The sequence below is a fragment of the Sodiomyces alcalophilus genome (genome assembly GCF_042370955.1).
Source record: "Sodiomyces alcalophilus JCM 7366 unplaced genomic scaffold ACRALscaffold_2, whole genome shotgun sequence".
Classification (NCBI taxonomy): Eukaryota; Fungi; Ascomycota; class Sordariomycetes; order Glomerellales; family Plectosphaerellaceae; genus Sodiomyces; species Sodiomyces alcalophilus.
This window is the reverse complement of record NW_027263533.1, coordinates 4748517-4774386: the sequence shown is the minus strand read 5'-3', so window position 1 is coordinate 4774386 and position 25870 is coordinate 4748517. Positions and strand designations below refer to the sequence as shown.

At 54.8% G+C, this 25870-nt stretch overlaps 7 protein-coding genes across 8 annotated transcripts; 5 read left to right on the top strand and 2 right to left on the bottom strand.

Moving 5' to 3' along the window:
• Positions 1-424: 424 nt before the first annotated feature.
• ACRALDRAFT_1080457 (uncharacterized protein) lies at positions 425-1162 on the top strand (the record flags this gene model as incomplete). Its single annotated transcript, XM_071019021.1, has 1 exon — positions 425-1162. One exon carries the CDS (start codon positions 425-427, stop codon positions 1115-1117), a length of 693 nt encoding a protein of 230 aa, XP_070877783.1. The 3' UTR covers positions 1118-1162.
• A 5018-nt stretch (positions 1163-6180) lies between these two features.
• On the top strand, positions 6181-12374 carry ACRALDRAFT_2040863 (uncharacterized protein; the record flags this gene model as incomplete). Its single annotated transcript, XM_071021100.1, has 3 exons — positions 6181-6663; positions 6733-12111; positions 12213-12374. 3 exons carry the CDS (start codon positions 6181-6183, stop codon positions 12372-12374), a joined length of 6024 nt encoding a protein of 2007 aa, XP_070877782.1.
• An 825-nt stretch (positions 12375-13199) lies between these two features.
• ACRALDRAFT_1080455 (glycosyltransferase family 22 protein) lies at positions 13200-15261 on the bottom strand. Its single transcript, XM_071019020.1, has 3 exons — positions 15166-15261; positions 14666-15115; positions 13200-14573 (listed from the first exon to the last, which is right to left on the bottom strand). The coding sequence occupies exons 1-3, from the start codon at positions 15176-15178 to the stop codon at positions 13240-13242; spliced, it is 1797 nt and encodes a 598-aa protein (XP_070877781.1). The 5' UTR covers positions 15179-15261; the 3' UTR covers positions 13200-13239.
• Positions 15262-15562: 301 nt separating this feature from the next.
• Positions 15563-17295, top strand: ACRALDRAFT_207894 (uncharacterized protein; the record flags this gene model as incomplete). 2 transcript variants are annotated; one of them, XM_071022343.1, is made up of 9 exons in its annotated part: positions 15563-15580; positions 15617-15629; positions 15667-15945; positions 15990-16247; positions 16378-16543; positions 16644-16758; positions 16803-17052; positions 17093-17242; positions 17276-17295. In XM_071022343.1, the coding sequence occupies 9 exons, from the start codon at positions 15563-15565 to the stop codon at positions 17293-17295; spliced, it is 1269 nt and encodes a 422-aa protein (XP_070877779.1). The 2 variants fall into 2 exon arrangements, with proteins under 2 accessions (XP_070877779.1, XP_070877780.1); XM_071022344.1 differs by lacking the exons at positions 15563-15580; positions 15617-15629; positions 16378-16543; ... (2 more) ...; positions 17093-17242; positions 17276-17295 and having other exon boundaries at positions 15778-15865; positions 15990-16294.
• A 57-nt stretch (positions 17296-17352) lies between these two features.
• Positions 17353-20625, bottom strand: ACRALDRAFT_1092506 (uncharacterized protein; the record flags this gene model as incomplete). The annotated part of the gene is made up of 4 exons (XM_071019616.1): positions 19924-20625; positions 19682-19831; positions 19583-19596; positions 17353-19507 (listed from the first exon to the last, which is right to left on the bottom strand). The coding sequence occupies exons 1-4, from the start codon at positions 19960-19962 to the stop codon at positions 17353-17355; spliced, it is 2358 nt and encodes a 785-aa protein (XP_070877778.1). The 5' UTR covers positions 19963-20625.
• Positions 20626-21045: 420 nt separating this feature from the next.
• ACRALDRAFT_2017673 (uncharacterized protein) lies at positions 21046-23203 on the top strand (the record flags this gene model as incomplete). Its single annotated transcript, XM_071019895.1, has 17 exons — positions 21046-21075; positions 21107-21141; positions 21197-21221; positions 21262-21369; positions 21408-21495; positions 21558-21568; positions 21606-21627; positions 21658-22060; positions 22147-22168; positions 22215-22467; positions 22503-22524; positions 22590-22630; positions 22663-22818; positions 22882-22986; positions 23030-23072; positions 23111-23151; positions 23184-23203. 17 exons carry the CDS (start codon positions 21046-21048, stop codon positions 23201-23203), a joined length of 1425 nt encoding a protein of 474 aa, XP_070877777.1.
• A 512-nt stretch (positions 23204-23715) lies between these two features.
• Positions 23716-25648, top strand: ACRALDRAFT_1068982 (uncharacterized protein; the record flags this gene model as incomplete). The annotated part of the gene is made up of 7 exons (XM_071017622.1): positions 23716-23995; positions 24083-24294; positions 24382-24615; positions 24740-25147; positions 25246-25357; positions 25429-25514; positions 25592-25648. The coding sequence occupies 7 exons, from the start codon at positions 23716-23718 to the stop codon at positions 25646-25648; spliced, it is 1389 nt and encodes a 462-aa protein (XP_070877776.1).
• Positions 25649-25870: the final 222 nt, after the last annotated feature.

Below are 25870 nucleotides of genomic sequence, written 5' to 3'. Positions count from 1 at the left end.
TCCAGTGGAACTTCCTCCTTCGAGTCCCGTCTCTAAAGCGGCAGACTCTGGTGATTCTAAACGTCCAGGCATCTGGATACCTCTAGACTTGCCGGATTCGGACATGGAACCAGCGGAGGTAAAGCCGAGGGTGCCACTCAGTATACCTGTGGACATGCCTAGCGACCCAGAGGCAAAGACCAAGGTGCCACTCAGTATACCTGCGGACATACCTGGCGAGCCGACCGGCAAAGCATCGCGCACGGGGCTAGACACTAAGCTAGAGTCTTCTGCAATGAAGTCGCTGGAGGTCTCCTCACAACGACTGGACACATTGTTGTCAAATCCTGCGTTCAAAATTCCGGCCGACTTGCCGGGCATGGGTCTCGATAGCCCTTTGAGTGACGATGGAGAGGTTGGGCAACAATCACAAACACGGCCAGACATGAGTTTGGAATCGGTCGATAAGAGTACCGAGAGTCACATGTCGTCCGCGAAGGAGGCGCCAGCGCGATGCCCCATGTGCTCCCAGCCCGTTGACGGGGTCTTGCTTAAGAGCTTCGCCCGTGGAACCCATCTAAGCATTAATAGGCAACTCAAGTTCTGCCAGCTACACAAGAAGAAGACAGCGGAGGAAACGTGGAAAACAAAGGGGTATCCGACAATCAACTGGGATACCCTGGCGAGTCGGCTCTCTCGGCACGATAAATTCATCCGGCGGATCGTTAATGGCGAGACGTCGCACTACGGCTCCCTTCTCGCCGCCAGGGTGAGCAAGGGCCAGGAGCGGACCATCCGCAAGACGGAGCGGAGCCTTGCCCCCGGGTATTACGGCCCACGGGGGATGCGCGCCATGTCGGAACACCTCGTCGGGCGCTTTGCCTCTACCTTGCGAAGGCGAGCCATTGAAGACCCCATCGTGTCGGCACGGGGAACGGCAGTCTTTGTGTCGACGGTGCTGGTTCCTGAGCTAGCAGTCCGCCTGATCATGGAAGACATGGACGTGGATCCCGAGGGGGCGAGGTCTATCCTGGAGGCCAGCGTGGATGTCGGCGAACTACTCAACGAGGAGCTGCTGGACACGGTGCAGGATCCGATAAGCGAAAAGGATGCCGAGGAGGCAGACGCCTTTGTGTAGGAGCCGCTTGGCTGCCACGCCACCTTGTTCTGATGTCGAAATGTTTTACGAGTTCTGCCTCTATACTTTTGTGGGGCCAGAAGTTGGTTCCCCTATTTATCCATACCATCGAGAAGCTAAGCCATGTCGGCTTCATGAGCAGAATATATGATTCTACTATCGGATGGCCAAGATTACGTGTGGCCCCAAATACCATCGCATGACTAGACGCCGTTGCAAACGAGAGGAGTTTATTTGATTTCGTGCTCTGTCTAAGTGGTGTCTTCTCGCCATCTGTCTCTAGGGCAGTTTGTTCTCCGTGTTCCATAGACTGTAGCATTGCCTAGAGGGGGCGAGGTTCTGAGAGACATAAGGGGGAAGAACGTACTTCCAGTGGTTCAGGCAGTCGATATCCTTGTAGGCCGTTCCTCGGGGAAGCGCTGGTCCCTGCGATGAAGTTGATGACGTCGAGGCGGAAGCCGTAGATTCGCACGGAGAGCCAGAAGTGCATGATATCGCGGACGGCATCGCGGCAGGGTTTTCCCAGTTAAGATCAAGCTACCCTTGACAGAAGAGGTGGAGATGATAATTCTCCCGTCGCTTCGTCCTATTCCCACGCGCTGCCTTCACGGTTCAGTCGGAATGCGAGGACGGGGCGGTAGGTAATACCTGTCAAGTCATAGGGCAGGGGGTATCGCGGCACGGGAAGTAGCAGAATTGACATGCCTTGAAAATGAGGGACTCAATTGTTCTGTGGTTGGCGGTTCCCTTGGGCATCGTGGATGGGCTTGCGCCAGATATACCAGTCACGGTACGGGTTGTCCTTGGAGCTGCGGAGTGCTGGAGTCATCCATGTCTGTCACTGGTATGATATGGTTGACGAGGTCGAGTACGAGCTTCATGCCGCACTCGTGGAACTTATTCATGAGGAGGTCGACGTCGTCGATGCTACTGTAACGAGGGTCTATACGACACGGTAGTTGCTGATATCACAGCCCTGATACGACGCTTAGCGATGTCACAGAGCCAGACAAGGTCCACGCCGAGAGAGTTGAAATACTCCAGCCGTTAAATGATGCCCTTCAGATCACCAACGCCCGAGCCGGTCGAGTCTTGGAAAGAGGCTGGATAGACTTGATAGACCGAGCTCTCTTTCCACCAGGCACGCAGCTGGCTATTACCTACGCTTCCAGACATGTTTTCCGGAGGGGCCAGTGAGGAGGTTCAGGTGTCGAGACAGTTCGGGATGGAGATCAGGACATAGTGATGATATATTCACACTATCAGGTCTATAATTCACTTGCTCAGGTCGCGAGGATAGACAAGCAGGTGTGTATAGCAAGCGTAGACAGGCGGGCGGGTATCAGCTGGTCCTCAAGCTTTAATTCCTCCCGTTGGAGCTACGTTACTGGACACTATGGTGTAGGAACGGCGTGCGCATCACGGCGACGATACATGGAATGGTCGCAAAGAATGGAGAATAAAACCCAAATGTAATCAAGAATTCGGTGAATGAATGGGCTGGACCGGGCCCGTGGGCGAAGGTCAAGGAGAGGTGGACGGGTTGCCTAAAATTGAGACGCCGATTGTAGTTGCCCCCCTGAAAGAAGTGCGCCCGAAGTCTATACCTAGGTATATGGGCGGTAATGTGCTGGTTTTTGGATTGGATACAAGAGGGAGGTCTGTCTATCTTGTTGTCTTCGTTTCACTTCTACTTTGTATTTATTTTCCTTTTTTGTTTCCTTCTTCTTTTTTTCGCCCGTCTACTTTTCCCCTTTCCCATCATTTCTCTAATACAATGGCTTGTCTTTTGTGGAATGACTGTCATAGGCCGAGGCGCGAGACAACAGGATTATCATCCATCAGCGTCCATTCTTGCAACATATAACTGATTTATAGTTAGGTGTAATCAATGGCAACAGTCAACGGCCAATACTCCCAGGCCGAATAGTTATACAAAAAGAGATTTGCACATTATTTATAGAGCTTGTTCCCGCCATCCTCATTTAACTCCGGCATGGCGCCCATGACCAAGCATGGACACAGCCCAACTTACTTGGTATAAGTCGGTCGGGTTGGTTGTCGTGCCCGTCACCGACTCACCGAGACCCAGAATCGGCAGAGCAATCCTATCCTCCGTGGGCCAATCTGCTTAGGTAATCCAGTGCATTCCATCCCAAAGACTTGACGCCCCTATGTTCCCTTGGTTCCGATTTCTCCTTTACGGCAGGCGGAACCTACTCGCTCGCAGCTTATTCGAAACGAGACAAGAGAACATAGGCCTTCGCTTGTACAGACTGCTAGCCTGGAGTTTTCGGTACCGTTGTATTGCATCACTGAACGTCCCTTATTGCACCTTTTTCTGTGACGACTGTGCAGCGCATGGTCACCCCAGGAAGCATATATGTACGACGTACGTTGTGTGTATGTATGTACTTTGTGCAGCCTTGCCATACTTCCCCTCCAGTGGTGCCTTTTATGAAGCACCCGTCTTCCGACGTGGAAAACGGTGCCACGGAGTAGGCAGCGAAGGAAGATGCTCACAGACAATCCGTCCTTTTTTGAGACTGGACGATATCGCACATTATTGCTATGTCATACTTGTACCTACTGCCAGTGCTCGCAGGGTCGTCGTACAACGTACAACGTACCAGTACAGACAAAGTATGTACAGTACATGCGGGTTATTTTTGGCAATGAACGCTTTGACCACCGAATGGTTCGAACGTACTTTTAGCATAACACGATGAGAATGAGAAACAGATACGAAACTACATAAATTCTTACTTTTTTGACTTTCTTTTCTACCTATTCTTTTTTAATCTAAAGAAAGTAAGAATACAACGTATAAAAGAGGAAATAGAGAAGATGACCAAGCCCAGCCACCATATCATAAGTTTCTGTTGTCCATATATTAATTTCGAGTCTCCCAGAGTATATACCCTGGATTGTCTAGGAAGGACATACGTTGTATACGGATATCCGTACACTTCCCCGGAATTAGCTGTAAGCCAATAAGCACACCCTGCTAGTCTTATTCGGCTCTAGCTTCCCCGAAAACCGCCCGGCCTGAAAATTCGCTAGCCATAATTATTCGTAATATGATTTCATCAATTGTAGCTGGCCAGCGTACAATTCCACACAGGTTCAACAAACACCTAGCAATATTTCGAATGGCCAAATTGTGCCAATTGATTATCTATATAATGTGTTTGCAAGTCCATGATTTGAGAGTAGTTGTTGGAATAAGACGCGGAAGCCCTCGTTCCAATGTTACGGCCGTATGTACTCTCTACCTACGAAACCTGCTACAGTTTGGGTGGCATGTACAACGATGTACTGTGTGTACCTTGGTAATCACAGGGTGCTCCATTCAATGAGCGAGGAAAGTATTACCGGTGAGTACTTCCGTAAAAGTAAGGTTACCCCCACCGAATTACCCCCCAATACCTAGGTACCTAGATACGTAGGTACGTTGTATACTGTCGTCAGTGCAATCTAATCCAATCCCCTTCCCCCCCTCCCCATCACTGCGCTGCCCACTCAACAAACCCACCTTTTTCCTTCTTTCATCATCAATCACCAGCCACCAACCGCCAACCACCAACCGTTCATGGATGGTATTCCCACGACCCTGTGAAGGCCATCCCATTCCAACCTTCGTCGTCCATCTCCAGCCCTGTCTTCCCTTCATCGAAATTCGAGCTCGAACTGCGTCCCATCTTGAGAAGGGCCCGCGTCATTCTACTGCGCTGCTGCTGCCGCCCGTTCGAACCCCCTCTCCTATCCACCGAGACAGACCTCAGATACAGCCTCCCCTACCGACCTGACCTGACCTACCTTACGGGCTATATCCCGCGCGAGCATGTCCTCCTGTCACTGTTAACACGCCACGCGCCTGCCACAATTCTCCCGTGGCCTTCCGCCTCCCGTCGCTTGATATCCATCTCCTCCTTGCGTCGTTCCCGGTCTCCTTCATTGCGCCGGGGTCTTCCTCAATTGTCGCGACCGACCCGACCGGTCGTCGCCATCGCCATTCGCCTGTCTCCACCGGTAGTCTCGACAACTATCCAGTGTTCTCACGCCCCACGATCCCCTCCCATCTGGGGCATCAGCAACGGTCGGAAGGCATGGCCATTGATTGAAGCTGCCGACGCGGTCTCGTGACGACAATGACCCAGCATGAGGTCGGCACCCGGTTTAGCTCCGCGACGAGTAGTAGTGCCGACAGCTCCCACTCCTCCGTCACTGTGAAGCCCCCCTCGCCCACCGCCAATGCCGCCCCCTCCGCCTCCCGTAAACCTACCACCAGAGGACTGAAACCAGATGATCATGGCTACTCATTGGACCGCAGGTGAGTTACCTCGATCATATCCGTCGCTTTGTCCTTTGGTACCCCTGTTCCCCCGCTCACCATTCATTGTTTGCTTCTCCAAAAATACCCCCTTCTCTCCTCTGCCCAATAAGTCACCCGCCCTATAATAGCAACCTTTTGTGGCGCTATAAACCCCTTCCTCCTGATCGGTGTCGCCTGCCGACCAGATGAATTGATGAAAGGATGGTTGGGCCGACGCCTTCCTTGGCGCCTCGTCTCGAAATCTGTCTCGCGTTTCTGTCACCTCGTCTCGTTCTGTGGTCTAAAGACATGCCGCCATTCCATGCTTACCTTTCGCTATACTCCTAGGCCCTCTCTTAGAGATACCAGCCAGCCCCAAGTCTCACCTGTTACGGCCGCGCAAGCTGCTGCATTTCGCGCCCCGTCGCCTACCTCCAACAATTCCAACGCGCCTCCCACCCGCCGCGACTCCCGTCGAGAGTCCCGCCGCGATTCTCGCCTCCTGAGTGATTTCGCCAATTATCGTCGCGACCTAGCCGTGCTCGACTCAACTGGCGGCCGCCTTCCCCACATCCAGCATTGTCCCCCTTCCGCTGGTAGCACCATGTCCCAGGCTGCTCCCTGGATGGTCTCCGGCGGCGCTGGCGGAGGAGGCGGTAGCAGTGCTGGCACTGCTGGTTCGAATTCCGCCCCGGCCCCCGCCCCTAACAACAATACGCCTACAGGATCGAGTTTCTCGGGCCAGCCCATGCCCACTAGCTTCTACTACAACGACGACGAGGAGGCCTTCGTCAACGGCCCTTCACTCTCGCCTGCGCTCAGGTCAACTGCCAGGGGGCCTGGGCCGTCGGGGCGTCCGTCTCAGCTGTCTGCCCTTCACGATTCGCCCGAAACCCTCCCCCTCGCGGACGAGCGCCGACCGTCGCAGGTGAGCGTTGCTACCGCCAGTAGCCAGGGTTCCAAAAACAGTGGTGCTCGCAGAGGAGGCCTGCAAAAGCTCCAGGGGTTTTTCGGCGAGGAATTCCCGGGTCGTGAAGGCTCCGACGCCAGTTTCCAATCGACCTCTGTAGGGAAGGACCGCTCGTACTCGAACAGCCACTCCCGCGCATCAAGGGAACGTAACTACTCCAACGCCACTGATCACACAAGAGATGCTTCGCCTGCCTCGTCTCGGCCTCGGACCCCGGTCCCCGCCCCCGAGGTCGTCCCGTTTCTTTACCAGAACTCTGATGTAGGTTGACGCTGACTGCCTCCCCACCTCTCTCGATTCTTCCACTAAAAACAATGTTGCCACCCACAGGATATTGCCAAATATGGCGAAGCTCCCATCAGAGACATGCTCACCGGCCCGGACCGCGACCGCTTCTTGAACGACGGCACCAAACCCGATGTTCCGCCAAAGACGTCGTCTTCCAACCGCTCTGGTCAATCAGGGGTTCATGTTCCCAGCCACATCCACCATTATCCCCACCATTACCATCAGCGTCATAACAGGAGCATCGATGATGGTAGAATTCCGAGACCGATCGCCGGTCGGGATGATCCTCAGATTAGCATCCATATGCCGAATGCGAGGGAGAGGGGAGGATCCGCGGCCACCATCTTGTACGGTTCGTCCCAGTCCCGTGCACAAAGCCCTACGCCCAACAGCAGCATTTCCTCCTACGGGGGGGAGGCTAGGTCCACCTCCGACGGCCAGGCGTCTCCACATTATCAGCCGAAGAAGAGGATACTAGATCGTTTCCGACGACACAAAGACAAAGACGATGTCCTACGGCTGCGCGACACGCCGACGATGGGCTCTACTCGATCCCTGGTCTCCAAGAGCTCCCGCTCTGACCTCCACCGGTTGGGCGATCGCTCCCCGTCGACTTTTCCCCTTAACTGGCCGCCTGGGAACGAATCTCAGGACCGCCCTCCGACACACCGTGTGGCTACGTTCAACAAGTTCCCATTCGCCCCCAGGAAAGGTCGCGCGAGCAGGACGGCCGACATGCAAGACGAGCAGATCGGACCCACCGACCGGCAAGATGGACGCAGCGGGACAGTTTTCCACCTCGATACGAACCTGAACGATATGGAAGGGATTCTGACCAAACCGCCGCCCCTGACCCCCATGGACCCGGCCATCATCACCAACATAGCCGATCCGGAGCGGGCGGAAAACGCCGGAGCCACCGGCACCAAACTCGAGCCCTCTGTGGCGTCCCAGAACGCCAACGGGGCCTGGAATGCACCGGATAGTTGGGGCGTTCGCCGAAATACCGAGGATAGTACCCAAATCTCCCCAGATGCCGACGACATGGGCAGCCCCCCTCGACCTGACGAGAAGATGGCTCCCTACTGCATCCGTATCTTCAAGACGGATGGCACTTTCTCCACCTTGTCCATGCCCCTGGATGCCACGGTTTCCGACGTCATCTCCCAGATCATCAAGAAATCATACGCGCAGGAATCACCAGACAATTTCCAGATCACCCTCCACAAGCACGACCTGGTTCGCGTCCTGAGCCCTGGCGAACGGCCCCTCTTGATCCAGAAACGATTGCTCCAACAAGTCGGCTACGAAGAGCGAGACCGGATTGAGGACGTTGGGCGAGAGGACAACAGCTACCTCTGTAGGTTCATTTTCCTGTCGTCCAAGGAAAGCGATTTTCAGGCCATGTCTAGCGACATTGGCTTCGGACGCATGGCCAAGTTCAACCACGTCGATCTATCCGGCCGTAACCTCATCACCATTCCCATCTCTCTCTATTCCAAGGCGGCCGAGATCATATCACTCAACCTCTCGCGGAACCTGTCACTTGATCTCCCCCGCGATTTCATCCAATCCTGTCAAAGCTTGAGAGACATCAAATTCAACAACAACGAGGCGCGAAAGCTGCCTCCGAGTCTCGGCAAGGCAGGCAAGCTCACGTACCTCGACTTGTCTAACAACCGCATCGAGCAGCTAGACCATGCTGGCCTGGACAACCTGGACGGGATCCTGAAGATCAACCTGGCCAACAACCGGCTGAAGAGCCTGCCCTCATACTTTGGAGCGTACGGGGCTCTTCGGAATCTGAACATCTCGTCCAATTTCTTGGATCGCTTCCCCCAGTTTCTCTGCTCAGTCGAGAGCCTGGTCGAGCTCGACCTCAGCTTTAATTCGATAGGCAGCCTTCCCGAGGAGATTGGGAATTTGCGAAACCTCGAGAAGTTCGTCATCACCAACAACAGGCTGGGCAACTCGCCCCCGGCATCGTTTGGCAGTCTACAGTCGCTTCGTGAGCTGGACATCAAGTATAATGCCATGACCAGCATCGATGTGATTTCGGACTTGCCGAGGTTGGAGATTTTGTCCGCAGACCACAACGCCATCTCCAAGTTTGTTGGAACCTTTGAGAGGATCAGGAGTCTCAAGTTGAACTCGAATCCCATCACGACCTTTGAGATTGTGGCCCCCGCCCTGACTCTCAAGATTCTCAACCTGTCCAACTGCCAACTGGCGAGCATGGACGAGTCGTTTAATCACATTTTGAATCTCGAACGCTTGGTTTTGGACCGAAACTATTTCGTGTCTTTGCCGCCGCACATCGGCAACCTGAACAAGCTCGAACACTTCAGCATAGCCAACAACTCCGTAGGAGAACTACCACCGACTATCGGGTGTATGACCGAGCTCCGGGTGCTTGACGTCAGGGGTAACAACATGAAGAAGCTGCCCATGGAGCTCTGGTGGGCCAACAAGCTTGAGACTCTGAACGCCTCTTCCAACGTCCTGGACAACTTCCCGAGGCCGGCGTCACGGCAGCCACGGCTATCAGGCGAGGAGCCGCAGCCACACGGTCTTCTGAACAGCAAGGGGGCGAGTTCGCTGTCTCAGACTTCTGTTTCGGATGATTCAGATGCTTCTCGAAAGGCCAGCCAAGTGTCCAGTACATTACTGAGCGTCGGGCCATCGCCGGTTCCCTCGGGTCCCGACAGGAAGAGCTCGGTGGTGTCGGTCTATGGTAAAGGCGGCAGGAAAACGTCCGTTCTTTCCCGCTCGGCGTCGCATGGCGCATCCGCGACCTCGGGAGCAACCTCAAGGAAGGACTCGGGACTCTCCGCACGTCTTCAAAACACATTTGCTGGTTCCTTGCGAAACCTGTACCTTGCGGACAACCAATTGGACGATGAGGTCTTCGACCAGCTCGCCATGCTGAACGAGCTGCGCGTGCTCAATCTCTCCTACAACGACATCAGCGATATGCCACAGAGGACGATCAAATCCTGGCCGCAGCTCGTCGAGCTGTACCTGTCGGGGAACGACCTCACCACGTTGCCGACGGACGACCTGGATGATTCTAGCCTTGTTCAGGTCTTACACATCAACGGGAACAAGTTTACGAATCTGCCGGCCGACATATCGCGGGCCAAGAAGCTTACCGTCTTGGATTGTGGCAGCAATTCCCTCAAATATAACATTGCGAACGTGCCGTACGACTGGAACTGGAACCTGAACCCGAAGCTGCGCTATCTGAACTTGTCCGGCAACAAGCGTCTCGAGATCAAGCAGACCGTGGTCGGCCCGGGCGCTTTGAACCGCGACCAGCTTGCCGACTTTAACAGGTTGCAAAACCTACGCGTGCTCGGTCTGATGGACGTTACTCTCACGCACCCTACCATTCCCGATCAGAGCGAGGACCGGCGAGTTCGGACCTCTGGTTCTGTCGCGGGCTATCTGCCCTACGGCATGGCCGATACCTTGGGGAAGTACGAGCATCTCTCAACAGTTGATCTGGTGGTGCCTCGCTTCAATTCGTCCGAAACATCAACGCTGCTCGGCTTATTCGACGGTCAGGCATTGTCTAGCGGGGGATCCAAGCTCGCGAAATATCTTCACGAGAATTTCGGCCAGGTTCTGACCAAGGAGCTGAAGCAGCTCAACTCGCGTCTCAACGAGACGCCCGTCGATGCTCTCCGCCGCGCCTTTTTGTCGCTCAACAAGGACCTAGTCACCTCCGCCACGCAGCACATTGATGATCGACCGCTCAAGGTGCACAAGGGCTCCTCGCAGCCGGTGGCTCTTAGCAAAGAGGATCTGAATTCCGGCGGCGTCGCGACGATTGCTTATCTTCAAGGCACGGAGCTCTACGTTGCCAACGTGGGCGACGCGCAGGCTATGCTGATCCGGACGGACGGGTCACACAAGATACTCACACGCAAGCATGACCCGGCGGAGCCGGCCGAGCGTCAGCGAATTCGGGAAGCCGGTGGCTGGGTCTCGCGCAACGGGAAACTCAACGACACGTTGGAGGTTTCTCGAGCTTTTGGCTACATTGATCTCATGCCCGCCGTCCAAGCCGCGCCGTACATCACCAACGTGACCATCCGGGAGCAGGACGACATCATCTTACTCGGGACCCGCAAACTATGGGAATGCATGTCTCCCGGTTTGATCGTCGACGTCGCCCGATCCGAGAGAGGGGACCTGATGCGCGCCTCGCAGAAACTTCGCGATCTCGCCATCGCGTATGGCTCCACAAGCAAGATCATGGTCATGCTGCTGGGCGTATCGGATCTGAAGAGACGGATGGAGAGAATCAGGCATCGGGGACAGAGCATCATGCAGTATCCTTCTGGGGTGCCGGAAGATTTGCAGATTCCGCGGAGAGGAAAGAAGAAGGATGCCGTACTCGATTCCACGCTCCAGCGGCTGAAAGCCGAAATTCCTGCGCCGACCGGCAACATCTCCATTGTGTTTACCGACATTAAGAACTCGACGACGCTATGGGAGATGTACCCCTCGGCGATGCGTTCGGCCATCAAGCTGCACAATGAAGTCATGCGTCGACAGCTACGTCAAATCGGTGGTTACGAAGTCAAGACCGAAGGCGACGCCTTCATGGTATCCTTCCCGACAGCAACGTCAGCCCTGCTGTGGTGTTTTGCCGTCCAGATGCAGCTCCTTGAGGTGAACTGGCCGCCCGAGATTCTCAACTCCCTCTCCTGCCAGCCCCTATACGACAAGGACAACACCTTGATCTTCAAGGGCCTGTCGGTGCGTATGGGCATCCATTTCGGCGAGGCGGTGAACGAGATGGACCCAGTCACACGGCGGATGGACTACTTCGGGCCCATGGTCAACAAGGCGTCGCGGGTGTCTGCGGTGGCGGATGGCGGGCAGATCACCGTTTCGACCGACTTCATCTCGGAGGTCCAGCGCTGCTTGGAGATGTACCAAGATACGGACCGTACCGGATCGGTGTCGTCGGATGATACGTTTGATGATGACCAAACGATGGCGACGTCGATCCGGCGGGACCTGCGCTCCCTCAGCTCCCAGGGCTTCGAGGTCAAGGAAATGGGCGAGCGGAAGCTCAAGGGGCTCGAGAACCCCGAGGTCATTTACTCCCTTTACCCGCACGCGCTCATCGGCCGCGCGGAGCAGCACCAGCAGCATGATCGCGGATCCGATGTGGACAAGCCGGCGTCGTTGCTGCCGGGAGAGCTGTCGTTTGACCCGGATGCCATCTGGGGCCTTTGGCGTGTCAGCTTGCGGCTGGAAATGATCTGCAGTACTCTCGAAGGCGATCAGAGCCAGCCTCTACAGCCGCCCGAGACGGAGCTGCTCGAAAGGATGAAGGCGCGCGGAGGAGAGGTGACGGAACAATTCGTGCTCAACTTTATGGAGCATCAAGTGAGCAGGGTAGAGGTATGTCTCTCCCCTTTTTTCTTTATTTTCCTTTTCCGTCCCGTGTTATCTCACTCTTGATTCTCTGCAATCCCCTGCCTCGTGCTAACATGGCTATGCAGACGTGCACCACAACGCTGGCTCTTCGCCACATTGCGATCGGCAATGGCCCTATCGGCCAGTTGAACGACCTGCGCGGCTCTATCACAGATATCCTTCATGAGGTCTCCCAGCAAATGTCGGAGCTTCAAAAATACAAGGCTCGGTATGGCGAGCTCAACTAACACTCACACAACGCCTGATCAAGAGGAGTCTTGTGTCTAATCGGGAGCGAATGTTCTCCCGCCCCCTGTCACTTGTCTGCCTTCTCCCGTCGCTTCTTCACGATCATGTCCCTGACATATATACCCATTTACTGCACATTTATATACCCACGCAAAAACATGTGATGATTTTTTTCTGGTTTACCCTACGCGTTTTGGAATGATGGATACCCCCCTTTGGAAAGGACGAAGTTGCCTCCCATATCACGCTGCAAGGACTTTTTTTCTATCTAGTATATCTATCTATAACGCCGAGTCCTGCGATCTTGTCAGGCTACCACGACCAGCTGGGCCATGGGAAAAAGTCTCTGGAAGAGGAGAAGAAGTGAATTGTTAGTATTCGTTTTCTTGGTGATGGCTTTGTTTTTTCGTGTTATTTCGGGACATGACAAGATGTCAATGAATGCAAGATACTCTTTTAATTGTTCTTCTTTCTCGGTTTTCGGGTGTGATTTGTTCGGAAGATCTCCATTATAATGGACCGGACTTACGTTTTGCATCGGCGGAGCTTTCTCGTTTCGCGCTGTTACTGCGGATTATTGGGGCTCGGTGGATGAGCTAAGTCGAGTGAAGGATAGGGCTATAATGGTTGAAATACTCGCTGGTGTTGTAGTCGACTCAGAGAGCGGCGGGAGACGAGGGACTGAAGAGAGGAGCGAAAAGCATCTGGGCGCAAGCTTTCAGCGCTCTGACTCAAGAGTGGCCGGGCCCCGTTGTATGATGGGAAGATGATAATCAAGCAGGGCATTCTAAATTGATGGTTCAACCATATACCTGGCTGGTCGCGAGTGAGAAGCAATTTATATTAAAGTAATGAAAAAGAGCGTCACTCCGACGCGACGGCAGCAGGGCCATTTCCCAGGTCCCTGATGCGTTCCATGATACGGATCCGCGGCTCCATGCGCGGCCCAACCCACCACCCACCAGTCAGGGCCCTGATGCGCTTCTTGATTTCCTCAACCATGCGCCCTTTGCCGACGACTTGGCTCTTCTCATCGTCTTTCTTCCCCTGTCCTTGCGCCTCCAGGTCGGGCGGAGAGGCGTCGTCACGACCGGGGCGCAGAATCTCAATGCCGGCGTAGCCCTCCACGACGGCGATGGTGTCCCAGGCGCCACCCGCTACCTGCGACGGGTCTTCCATGAGGAGGTAGTCAAAACGCGACCAGAAGGCCAAGTCACGCAGTACGGTTGGGTCTTCTGTCTTGTCCAGGTCGAGCGATAGTGGCGCGGCGTGGTGGTGGTGGTGGTGATGATGACCTTCATCGTCGACGGTACGGATTGTGGAGTGGAATCCCTCGCCGAGAAGCGGCAGACCGGCTCGGTTCTGGGCGAAGAGGGTGACGCCCGTCATGCAGGCGAGGACGTCGGCGTGGACGGCGGGGCCAGTGACGGAAGAAGCTGCGGCTGTGGTGGCGGGGGGGTTGAGGGACTCGACGATGGCGTGGAGATGGGCCAGTGCTTCGCCACCGGGGTAGTTGAGGGCGGAAATGAGGAGGATGGCGGAAGCGGCGACGAAGGAGGCCAAGACGGAGAGGGCGACGACGGCGGCAAGGAGACCGTGAGGGAAGAGACTCTTGGTTCGGCGGGCGAAGATGAGGTTGGCACCCTGGGCGGCGGCGGCGGTGAAAGAGGGCACGACGTAGAAGATGAACCTGGCCTCCTTGTGTGGTTGGAAGGAGTAGATGGAGACGAAAAGCAGGCCGGGGAGGAGGAGAGCCCGGGCGGTAGGGGCGGTGGCTGGATGTGTGGCGGCGAACGGGATGAGGAGCGTCAGGGCCAGGGGGTTGAGGAGGAGCCTCGGGAGGGCGGATGAGAAGTAGTAGTGCCAGGGGGATGTGCCCCAGTCGGAGGCACCTCCGCGGAGGACGTTGAAGGCAAAGGCCCAGAGCTCGGGCCAGATGGGCTTTTGCCAAAAGTAGGAGTCGATCGGGACGGAAATGGCGAGAGCGGCAACGAACGATATGGCGAAGGGGACGACGAGCTGAGTGATGGTAGCACGGCCAGTCAGGAGGAGGTGGAGGCCCGTCGTGGCAAGAAGGAGGGCGACCTCGGACCGGAATACGACAGTGGAAAAGACGAGCATGGAGATGGCGACACGTTGGCGCGCAGCCGCCGTTCGGGTATCAGGATGGGGAAGAAGAAGGGCGGAAGAAAGGGTAGCTGGGAACAAGGTAGGGTGTCAGCCAGCGGTAGAGAAAGGCAACATAGAAAGAATATCAGCCCAAGCACACAAATGAACGACGCGAACGTACTCAATCCAAAGGCAAACATGTTGGGTAGCGTCCTCGATGCATAGAACATGACGTGGAACTGGCTTGCCATCAGAAGAAGCCACCACCTCGAGACGGCGACACCCAACCCCCGGGCCAGGGACCGGGCAAAGAAGAGGAGGCATGCGGCGTTGAAGAGGCCCAGGACGGCGCGGACGACGAGCTGGGCGTGGGAGAAGCCAGCCAGATGAACGAGGGGCTGGCTCACGCCGGCGAGGAGGACGGGGCCGACGAAGGAGCGCGGGACGGCACCGGGGAAGGTGAAGTGGTCGTAGGTGGCCTTGAAGCGGGCATTGATGTCGTGGGTCGGCGTGCCGTAGACGAGGATGTCGTGGACGGATTGGATGGTGAAGGACTCCTCGACTTTGGTGTGTGGGGCTATGAAGAGGTGGAGGAGGATGAGGGATGGGAGGAGGAGCGCAAGGAGAGTATCTAGAAGGTATCAGTTGATCTGTAAGGGTATGAGGATATTCTTCACTCACCAAGAGACTTCATCGTGAGAGGGAGACGAAGCTGATCATCTCCAGTGTCTCCAGTTCACCTTGGAAGAAGGGCAAGACGGGAAGTGGCGTCAGGTCTGGTCTTCTTATAGAACCAAGGGAAGGGTCTTTATTTATCGTTCATCATTTCGTTTTGAAAATCGTAACGTGTCTGAGGTAGAACCCAAGATCATAACATCATACCCACGGAGGAGTATACAGAGTATGTGATGTGGAAGGGGCAGGGGAAAGTCGGCAAATCTTCGGTCATATATCCCTTATCGCTTATCGCTCGATTTAGCCTTGCAGGTGGCTAAGTAGCTAGGTAGGTACTTACAACGTATTACTTACGAATAGGTAGCTATGGTCAGCAAACAAATTCCGAGTATTTCTTAACATTATGCCACCACCCATATGCGTGGTGAAAGTTAAGGTATCTTCGTAACTTTAGTAGATCCACTGTAACAGTGGAGTTGCCTTCCAACTGCCCACCACCATCATAAGGCCTGTACGTCGTAGTCGATAGCTTCGTGGACAGCTTGCGCCCTTCCATCATCCACGCCAAACAGTCTCCCATCGGATGCCGGACCGCCACGTTCGTCCACGCCGACCAAGATGTATTTGATAGGAAACTTCTTCTACATCTCCCTCCTCCTGATCAACGCCATCGCCATCCTCAGCGAAGATCGCTTTCTCGCTCGCAGTCCGTCCTCCCCCCCTCGAACACCACCACCCCGGGCTCACCCGCCGCTCCCTTCCTCTCCCTCCCCGACCCGAAACAAAGTCGAGGACAATCCCAAAGCTAACTAGACTGTTCCAATGCCCAGTCAACCTCTCTCCATCCTCCTACGACCCCGCCTTTGGCGCCGGCCCCGACGCAAGCATCAAGGCCAAGATCATCAACCTCATTGCCAGTGTTCGGACACTGATGAGAAGTACGCAGTTCCATCTTCTCCTTCCCGATCTTGCGCGCAAACATCCCTCTTGTCTCCGAGCTCATGTGGTTCCCCCCGGTTGCGTTGGACCCTACGCGCCACCGATGGGAGAGGGCGGAAAATGGGGAATACAGGACAGCAATCCCACTGGTAAAGAGGAGACATGGCTAACAGATATCTTGTTTCGGCGCCTCTGAATAGTACCGCTCATAGCCATCAACACCCTCGTAATAGTCTACGAATTACTCCTCGGATAAACCCAACACCACATAACGCTCAGAAAAGGAGGCAAACGGAAAAGGTCGGAAGGAGGCAAGGGGAAAGGGAGCGGAGAAAGGGTGGAAGACATGGCTGGAAATCACAACGGATGAGAAGCAGAGTCGCACCTTTGACGGGAAGTATCTAGACATGAATTGCATCAACATGGGAGCTGTAGATCTAGGCAAGTTTGGCGTTTAACCGTTGATTATTTTCTTCCATCTGTCTTATTCTTACAGTTGCCTGTACTCTTTGATCACAGGCGATGAAATGATGCGGGGCCATGAGGGACGACTATCTAGAAACTAAAGCCTCGCGACTCTCACAGCATTCTACGTCTCGTAACGTGGTGCAGGGAAATGGATCGTCAAAAGAAATTGAAAACATAACGTCGAAGAAACCAGTGATGCCACGAGTCCACTGGTTGGCACTGCATTCACGATCCAGTCAAGGCCAGTCGAGATCAAGGCTCTCTCTTCCATTTCTTCTCTATTCGCCCTCCTCGACATTGAACCCAAGTTGCAAGCTGCGACCGTTCTCGGGACGTCTCCCCGCCGTTCGCTTCGCAAAGCCGGGATAAAACGATCATGCCAATGCGCTATTATCGTACAATGCAGAGACCATACAAAAATGAATCCAAATAAATTTGACGCCGGCCGGCGGATCCATGTCGTCGCCCTTCGCCATGTCCTGTCCTGTCCAAAACTCGCTTTGTATCCGGACTTCTCAAAATGCAGCAACTCTCCCCTCGTTTGATCCCATCTCGCCTTGGATCCCGGGTTTCAGAGGGGCTGGCAACGGTGAGTTGCGTCCAGATGAAGCCGGATATTTTGCGACCGACACGATGCTTGGCCCCCCAACAACTCCTTCGCACCACTGTACCGTCAGTCGTCCCCTATACTATATATGTGTGTGTGTAGGTAGAGTGTGGAAAATATGAAAACTCAACAAGTATAAAGACTTTTTTCGTCCACAGGTTCGAACGCCGGAACGTATGCTATGACAAGATGTTGGTGCTCTTCTTTCTTCCCAGGCTGAAACTGAATCGGCTCTTCGGCCTCTGATCCGCTTGGCCTCCCGCCCCCGGTCCAGGTTCCGGCTCCTCAGGCTCATTCGATCCGTTCTCCCCCGACGGCCGGCGCTCCCCCCGGTCCCTGTCTTTGGCGAGGAAGCTGAAGCTCCTCTTCGCCATCGACTTGTTCCCGCGGCTCGCCCGGCTCAGGAATCCGCCGGGGCTCATTAATGACGACGGGCTCGCCGCCGACGCGCCTCTCGTGGTGTCCTTGTCCATCTTCCTCGCATCGGTCTCTTCTTCCGCCGTCTTCTTGCTCTCCTCGATGGCTTGCCGCAGGGCCTCGGTTTCCTGCAGCTGGAGCGCTCGTCTCCTCTGTAACTCTTCCTTTAGGTTCTTCTCCTCTTGCTTACGTCTTTCCTTCTCGGCCACCTTGCGCGCCTTTTCCGCCGCCTCTTGCTCCTTCTTCTCGCGCTTTCGCTCCTCCCTGGTCTTGGGTTCGGCCCGCCCTGCCTCGACGGCTCCCGAAGCCGACGCTGGAGCTGAGCCTGTCGAACCTGTCGAAGGATGCAACGGCGGTGTAGATTCCGGTATGGCAGGGATCGGGGACTTTATGCTCGGCGCTTCCACCATGCCGGGAGCCGTCTGGGCGTGGGCTAGACTGACAGTGGCGTCCCGCTCTTCCACCGGGCTTAGAGGCTGCGAAGTCTGTTTGGAAAGAGGTATACCGTTTCCGTTCGCCATCGCCTGGCCGTTCTCGTGGGCGAGGTTGGCCGTCTCGTTGGCAATCTTGACCTCCTCCAAGCCCTCGGCCTCCATCTCCGCCTGGACCTTCTCGAATGTAGTCTCCTGGTAAAACAGGACGTAAGCGCATGCGGTCCCCGGCTTGTCCCCGAAGAAGTTGCGCACAAAGTGCTTGTCGACCGGCTCCACCATCTCGTCGTCGAACAATAGCCATCCCCGGTCTTTCGTTTTGATGACCGACACGTAGTGACCGTGGTACGCATTACCCCCAATGTGGACGACAACGGCGTAGAGCTCGTACAGCCGGTCGGGCTCCTCGGCGTCGTCTGTCGTGTTGAACATGCGCAAGTGGTAAGGGTAGACCACTCGGTGAAAGAGCTTCTGCAGCCGGCTGTAGTCTTCGGTGTATTTGAACCTCTTCAGATGGAGCGCCAAAACCTTGGGGAGCCGCTTGATTTTCATGCGCTTCTCGGCCTCCTGCAGACCGCCGCAGTGATCGCAGTGGAACTTGTTCCTCTCGCACAGCATCTCCTCGGCCGAGAACTGCCGCAAGCACGACGTCACCGAAGAGTGCTCCTCCAGATCGATCGAGAGGTCCAGGAAAGTCTCGTCCCTCTGCGACGCCGTCTCGCACGTCAAGCACTTGGTTTCCGATGTGAGAACGCCTTCGAATATGTCGTGCACCCAGCCCGTCCCGGATGGCCCCGATGACCTTGCGATTCCGTTGACCTGTGTCGTCTGGCTAGAGGACTCCGAGTCGAACGAGTCGAGCGCCTTCTCACCTGACCGTACGAGTCCGTTCTTGATGGCGGCCTCCTCCTTCTCCTGCAGCAGTTTGGCGTTGGCCTCGACGTTGGTGATGACGTCGTTCAGGACGAGGCCATAGAACTCGTGGGCATCCTGGTGCATCGAGTTTCGGAACATCTCGTTATCTCGCTTGAAGATCTCGAGAAAACGCTGCGGGCTTAGGACACCGGTCCGGCTCTCGCTCTCCATAAGAGCCCCGAAGATGTCTTTGAGGCCGGTGAAAGTACATTCGGCCATGCCGTAGGCGTTGGGGTTCTCCCGGTTGAGCTCAACGACGGGTCCCTTGATCATGGCCTGCTTCTTCTTGTACTCGGGGGCATCTGGCCGATCCTCCGGTCGGATGTTGTTGGGCTGGCCGGGTAGGGGCGGCAAAGCAGCTTGACGCCGCCTCATGGCCTCTGCAGCGCTTATCTTCTGTTTGCTCCCCGCGTCTTGGCCATCATCCTTTTTCATCGGTGGTCGAATGGTCACCGGGACCCTAGGGCGCACCCCGTTCGGTGTGTCGGAGGGAGAAAATGGCGGGTAGTTGACGACATGTTCCCTGAAGGCTTCCTGGTAGAATAAAGCCTGGACGACGGAGTTGCAATAGCTAGATTCGTGTTAATTCCTTTTTGTTCCAGGGCGAGGGAGGTCTGTCGAAGGGAGTGCAGGGCGGGATTTTTACCAAGTGCTACCAAACTAGAAAGGACGCGCCAGGCGTTAGTATATCAAATCAGCCAGTAGCGGAGGCCTTTTCGGGGGGGAAGAAAAAGAGCGCACGCACATTTTCCAAGCCAAGGAAGCGACCGGTGCCATCGTCAGGCAAGGGACCGGCGTTTTGGAGCATCTTCTCCAATGGAGTCAGCTCGAGTGGCGGCTCCTCCTTTTCTTTTTTCCTGACGGCGACATCTTTGTTCGTGGTACTGGTGGTGACCTGTGGAGCGAATGGACGTGTCAGGAGGACCAGGTAGGACACGAGTGGCGACGGGGCATATCGTCGATCGTAGACACGGGGCAATTACATACAGATGAGGCGCTTTTGAGTCTATTGAGAAAGCCGGACATTCTGACGGCTTGCCGAATGCACGGCGTGCTGGTGCTGACCGAGAGGATCGAGTGACGATGGACGACACGTCGAGGCGGCACGGATAGGTGAAGCGGGAGGGAGCAAAGAGTGGTGCGACTACGCACGAACTCAACGGCGCCAAAACAATGAAACGTGATCTAACATCCGCTGGTCTAATGGTCGTTGGAGTGGCAAGTCATGGGAGGCGTCGAGACCGCGGCCGAGTATGAAAGACCGGAGAGATCTCGTCGGTGTCGGCGTTGGGTGTGGTATGCGACAGGGTACAATGCAATGGACGTAGTCGCGACGTTGTCTTCAGGGGTAGCAGGCGGTGAGAAGGCCCTTGTAATCGACAATCCGCGTGTCGAGAGACAGGGCAGAGAGAACGAGACGGAACGAGCGAGCGAACGAACGAGAAGAAGCGATTCTTCGTGTGGCAAGTCGATGAAGCGATCTGACTGATGGGGCGGAGTACCCACGTCCGTGTCGAGACAGGAACTGTGAATAAAGCGACAGTTTGTTAAGGCGACATGTGCAGAGCAACTCGGACTAGGGCACGGTTTCCTAGCCCGCGTATATGATAACAGGTGGTAATGAAGAGTTGAGCCAGCGTTCAGGATGGCGACTCTAGAAACGAGTGGTGTCGAGGGGTAGAATTCGTCGCAGCGATTGGAATATAGTGGATCTGGCAGGCGGGACGTTGAGGTTGGGAAAGCAACAAACGGGGGGTTACAAGGTGGCACCTGAGGACCCATAGAAAAGACGGGGAAAAGAACGTCTCTCTCCAGCCCAGCGGGTACCTAGGAAATAGGCGGGCGTCTGGGTAAATTTGGGGGAGAACCGGGTGGGCGGATGGGGAAGGGGGGCCAGAAATGGCTATGAAGGTACCAATATGAGGCAATTTACCTGCGTACAATGTACGTACGAATACTTCGTACTTGACCAGCGAGGGCGATACAACACACAAGTTACAAAGTACAGTACCTTGTGTCTACCTTTTTACGCCCAAGTCGAAGCTAAACACTGATACTTTCCATAGTCTTAGCTTACGTTACCTACCTACTCTAGGCGAAAGAATCATGATGCTAGGTATTCCGTGTATTACATACGAAGTACGAACCTTTTGCCAAGTGTTCGCATTAGTTGGTGGTAATTACTACGCATCTTAGGCAAGTTGGGTCTTGTTTTCCATCCCTTTCGAGTTAGTAGCGGAAAACCAAGTCCAGTGGAAAGTTCATTGGAAAGACAAGCTCATAATGTGAGAAATATCCGTATGCAAGTATGAATCTGTCAGCCAGTGGCTGTTGGCTGTAGCGCGGACCTGGAACGTTTCTCTGCAGGTGCAAAGGCCGCTACGCTACGGCGCCAACAGGATCTGGGGCCCCACCTTGACCGATTACGACACTGTACCGTTTAGACGACTAAGTACATTTGTACATATCAGGTCGGATACTTCCGTCCTCCGCCAATTTCCGGTGTCGCTCAGGTACTTCGTACATATGTACTCATTATTATTCTGACCACCTACGCGGGTGATGGATGATCTAAGCGACCCGTGACGGGCTCTCGCACCATGAACTCTCGACATGTCCAGCAAACCTTCTTGTCACCTTTGACTGACCTGACGATGCCTGTTTGGTAGCACCTCAGAGACATAGAAGTCCGTATACGAACAACACCATGACGCTATCCAGACATTGATACACCTGCTAGTCGTGACCGGAGTCTTGTCATGGTCCGTCTCACCACGCGTCGACCCGTAGGTTCCCGGTTCGACTTCTCGTCAGCACTTGGGGTTGCAGTATTGTCATGCCCTGCCTCCCTACAAGAGAGCAGAGGGTGTATCGGTGTCTTCCTGCACTTCTTGGCTTCGGACGCCAGCCAAGCATCGACGAACTTTCAATTCTGCGACAGGGAGCAAAGGACAGGTCCCATCGAAGCGAGGGCCGCAATCAACGCTGTCGCCAGGCAAAAATGGGATCACCTTGAGAATCCAAATCCATCCATTACGGTCAGGAAGGCCAACACCGTTATGACGAATAGGGTATACTTTGCATCAAGACCCATCGACTCGGGTTCGACCACCACCGCTCTAACGTAGATGTTGTGTTGTCAGGATATCGTCTCCCTATCGCGATCACGTCCTTCTAAATGTCCCGCCTGCCGGCACGCCTTGACCCGAGTCCCGAGTCGCGACCTGCGAGCGTGTTCGCTCTCTTAATCGGGCCATTTGTCCCCTCTTTGCGTTGAGGAACCAACTAACACCACCAGTTCACCACCCACCAACCATCGACGACTTGAAAGAATAACCCTCAAACAAAACGGTCTTGATTCTTCCACCTCTCTTTTTTCCTCCGGTGGACCTGGGAGTCTGTGTCTTACTTTGTTCTGCACAACGTTATCTCCCCTCCCCAACGTAAATACCCCTTGGATCAGCTCTTTGGTGATTTACCCCGAGGTCCGTATCCTCCCAAACTGGCAACACTGCGAAGCTGCCTGCGGGAGTCAGATCACGGCACCGCAACCACGTGTGTTGAAGATCCCCAGACCAGCGGCTATATGTGACAGGGCTAATAATTGGCCTTTGGAACGGTTTTATCCTTCTGTGGCCCCCCGCTCCTTCAAGTGACCTCCTAGCTGCATCGCAGACGGAACAGCATGGGACTGGTTAGCATGAAGTACATACACTCGGGGTCGAGGACCGATGATAGACCTCCATTGGCATATGGGGAGCCCTCGCGTGCTTCCTTCCCCAGAAACCCTGCTGGGCAACCAGTGCTTGCCAATCCCCGGCCACCTCCTCGACAAACCTAGTCGGGGCCTTCTCGGACCTGGGCCCGAGAGCCAGTCTTGGCGTGGCTGCTCGCTTTGGCCTACTAAAGGCAGTCCTTTTACTGTAATGTGCGTTCGTTCACGAGGTCCAATCCAACCCAACCGACCTGCCTTGCTCACCTTCTCGATTCGATTAAATATGTATATATTTAGAGCTTCATCCGCGTATCAACCCACGACCGCCCCGAATTGTGGAGGGGTACTTATATCTTCTGCAGCTCACCCGTCTAACAGTCATTTGTCACCTACAAAGTACGGGCCACGACAGCAAATCACAGTTCGGCTGCACTCTAAATTATTAATCCATCGTCCCAGAGTCGTGGTTTGCATCCACATTTCCCAGTTGATCATGTTACGTGTGATTGAGAGAATTCGGGGGCTCCGTGAGAACTTTTTGCACTACTGTAACCGGGAGACTTGCAACGTATACATGCACTACCTACTTCGTAGGTAGATACTGAATGCTGATGAGTAATATAACGGACCAAGTGGTACAGTCGGAATAACGGGTCTCTATAATTGGGCCGGACTGTTATGGCTTGGATACCTCTCCGGCCGTTGTCGTTGCTTTTTCTTTTGTCGCTCACTCATACGAATACATACGTTGTACGGTTAGGTAGGCGTTGAAAGAGGCCTCACAATTACAGCGGTCGTATTGGCCAGCTTCTATACGATGAGGGAGGGGAATGAGATGACCAGGGGGGACGAGCGCGATGTTAGTGTAGCCGTCACGTGATAGCATGTTGTGTATCGAGACGGGTCAGCCCAAATTCCTGGGTCCAGGGCAGCTTCGCGTTTTCGATCTCTGGAAAACCCCAATTTACACTCGTTTCATTCAAATTTACCCAAAAAGCACTCATTGGAAGCGATGGCTGGTAAGTCGTTGATCTCCCCAGTGGAGGCGAAGCGCCTGGTTTTCAATGGCTGATCTTGGCGTGTCCCTGGCCGGTACAGCGAACGTCGCTTTCCGGAAGTCGTTGCAACGGGCAGCGACGGGGCGCGTTGGCTCTGGCAGCTTCGATGGCGCCGATGACCGCACGCCGCTCATCGGCCGTCCCAATGGGGGGAACGACTCCAGCAATCAGAGCTTCCTGAGAGGACTCTTGGGCGCGGGCAGCACCCCGGGACTCCACAGCTCGAACGTCATTGTCAGGTGCTTGGCTTCGTTTTGGGACATCGCCAAAGCGACGCTATATAGCAGTGAGTTCCCCCTGCCGCTGAGATGTGGTTCTGAGGACCTTCCCGTAAAAAATGAAAGGGTGGCTGACGTTAGGATCCCTTGAAAAGACTATGTCAACGTGCTCCTCATCTTCGTCCCTTTGGGCATCGTGGCTGGGGAGGTTGGTTGGAGTCCCGCCACTGTCTTTACTCTCAATTTCATCGCTATTGTCCCCCTGGCTGCCGTATTGTCCTTTGCTACCGAGGAGCTTGCCGCCCGGTTGGGCGAATCTCTGGGCGGGCTACTCAACGCCACCTTTGGCAATGCCGTTGAGCTTATTGTAAGAGGACCACACCCAGTTTGAAACCAAAAAGAGAAAAGGAAAGAGAAAAGGAGAACAGACGCAGCTGACACAAGAGTCTCCCAGGTTTGCATCGTGGCTCTCATGAACGGCCAGATAGAAGTCGTTCAATCGTCTCTATTGGGCTCCATCATCTCGAACCTCCTGCTCGTCATGGGCTTCTGCTTCTTGTTGGGTGGCATCGTTCACATGAACGACAGTGAGGGAAATGGCACCGAGCAATCCTTCGCCTTGACTACCGGCCAAGTCACGAGCACTCTAATGACCCTGTCATCTGCCGCCATGATCATTCCCACTGCTGTACGGCGCCCCCCTCTTTCTCGCTTCCCCCGGCCCTTTCCATTTCCCGCCACTTCTGGTTTCTCTTATTCTTCTCGTCGGCTTGTTTAGCTTGGATTGTGTTAACATGCTTCCCTCGCCGCAGCTGTATCTCGCGCTTGATGGCATGGGCGAGGAGGAGAAACTCGCGAGCGTGCTTCAGCTTTCCCGGGGAACCTCCATCGTCCTCCTCGTCCTCTACCTTGCATATATGTGGTTTCAACTCAAGACGCACAAGAATCTTTTCATCTGTCCCGTGACGGAGCTATCATCTACCGAGGAGGAAGAGGAAAACGAGTCGATCATGTCTGCCTGGGCCGCCGGTGCCATCCTGGTCATCGCAACAGTCGTCGTTTCCTTTTGCGCCAACTACCTCGTGGATAGCATCGATCCGCTCGTCGAGGACTTCAACATCTCCAAGACGTTCATTGGCTTCATCCTCATTCCCATCGTAGGCAACGCTGCCGAGCATGCGACTGCCTGCGTGGTGGCCGTAAAGAACAAGATGGACTTGGTATGTCTCGGAGGCCCGGGCCCGTTGACCGTTCACTTGAAATTTCCTTTTCACTGGATGGACTTGCTAACCACGATGCACCCACCCTCCACACACAGGCTCTCGGCGTGGCTATGGGCTCCAGCGTGCAGATTGCACTTTTGGTTACCCCTTTCCTGGTTCTCGTTGCCTGGGCGATGGGTCAGCCCATGAGTCTACGCTTCCAGACATGTGAGTACAAGCCCTCTTTTTTAGACTTGGGGGAGCTCATCTGACATTCTACTCTTCCACCTCGCCAATAGTCGAGATCATCGTCTTTTCCCTTTCTGTGCTGGTTGTCTCATACACCGTCCGGGACGGCAAGACACACTATCTTGAAGGCGCCATGGTAAGACTACCCATCATGTGCCCTTTTGCGGCCAGGATGGTTATTGGGTGGACGCTTACCTCTTGTGTTCTCCCTAGCTTCTCGGTCTCTACATCATCATCGCCATCGCGGCGGCAGCCATTACTACTAACTAGCACCGAGGAGATGAACTTCTCGCTGGGTCGAGATAAACACTTTGCTCAACCACTTCTCTTTTTGTGACTGTTGACATCGACGACCGAGCCATGAGGCTCGAATTAATCAGACTTTCCCTGTTCCCTTTTTACTTTTTTCTCGTTCTTGTCGTTTCTGGCGGAAGACTTGGCAATGACTGCATCGATTTATTTCCTTTTGAATACTTTGATACATGTTATCGA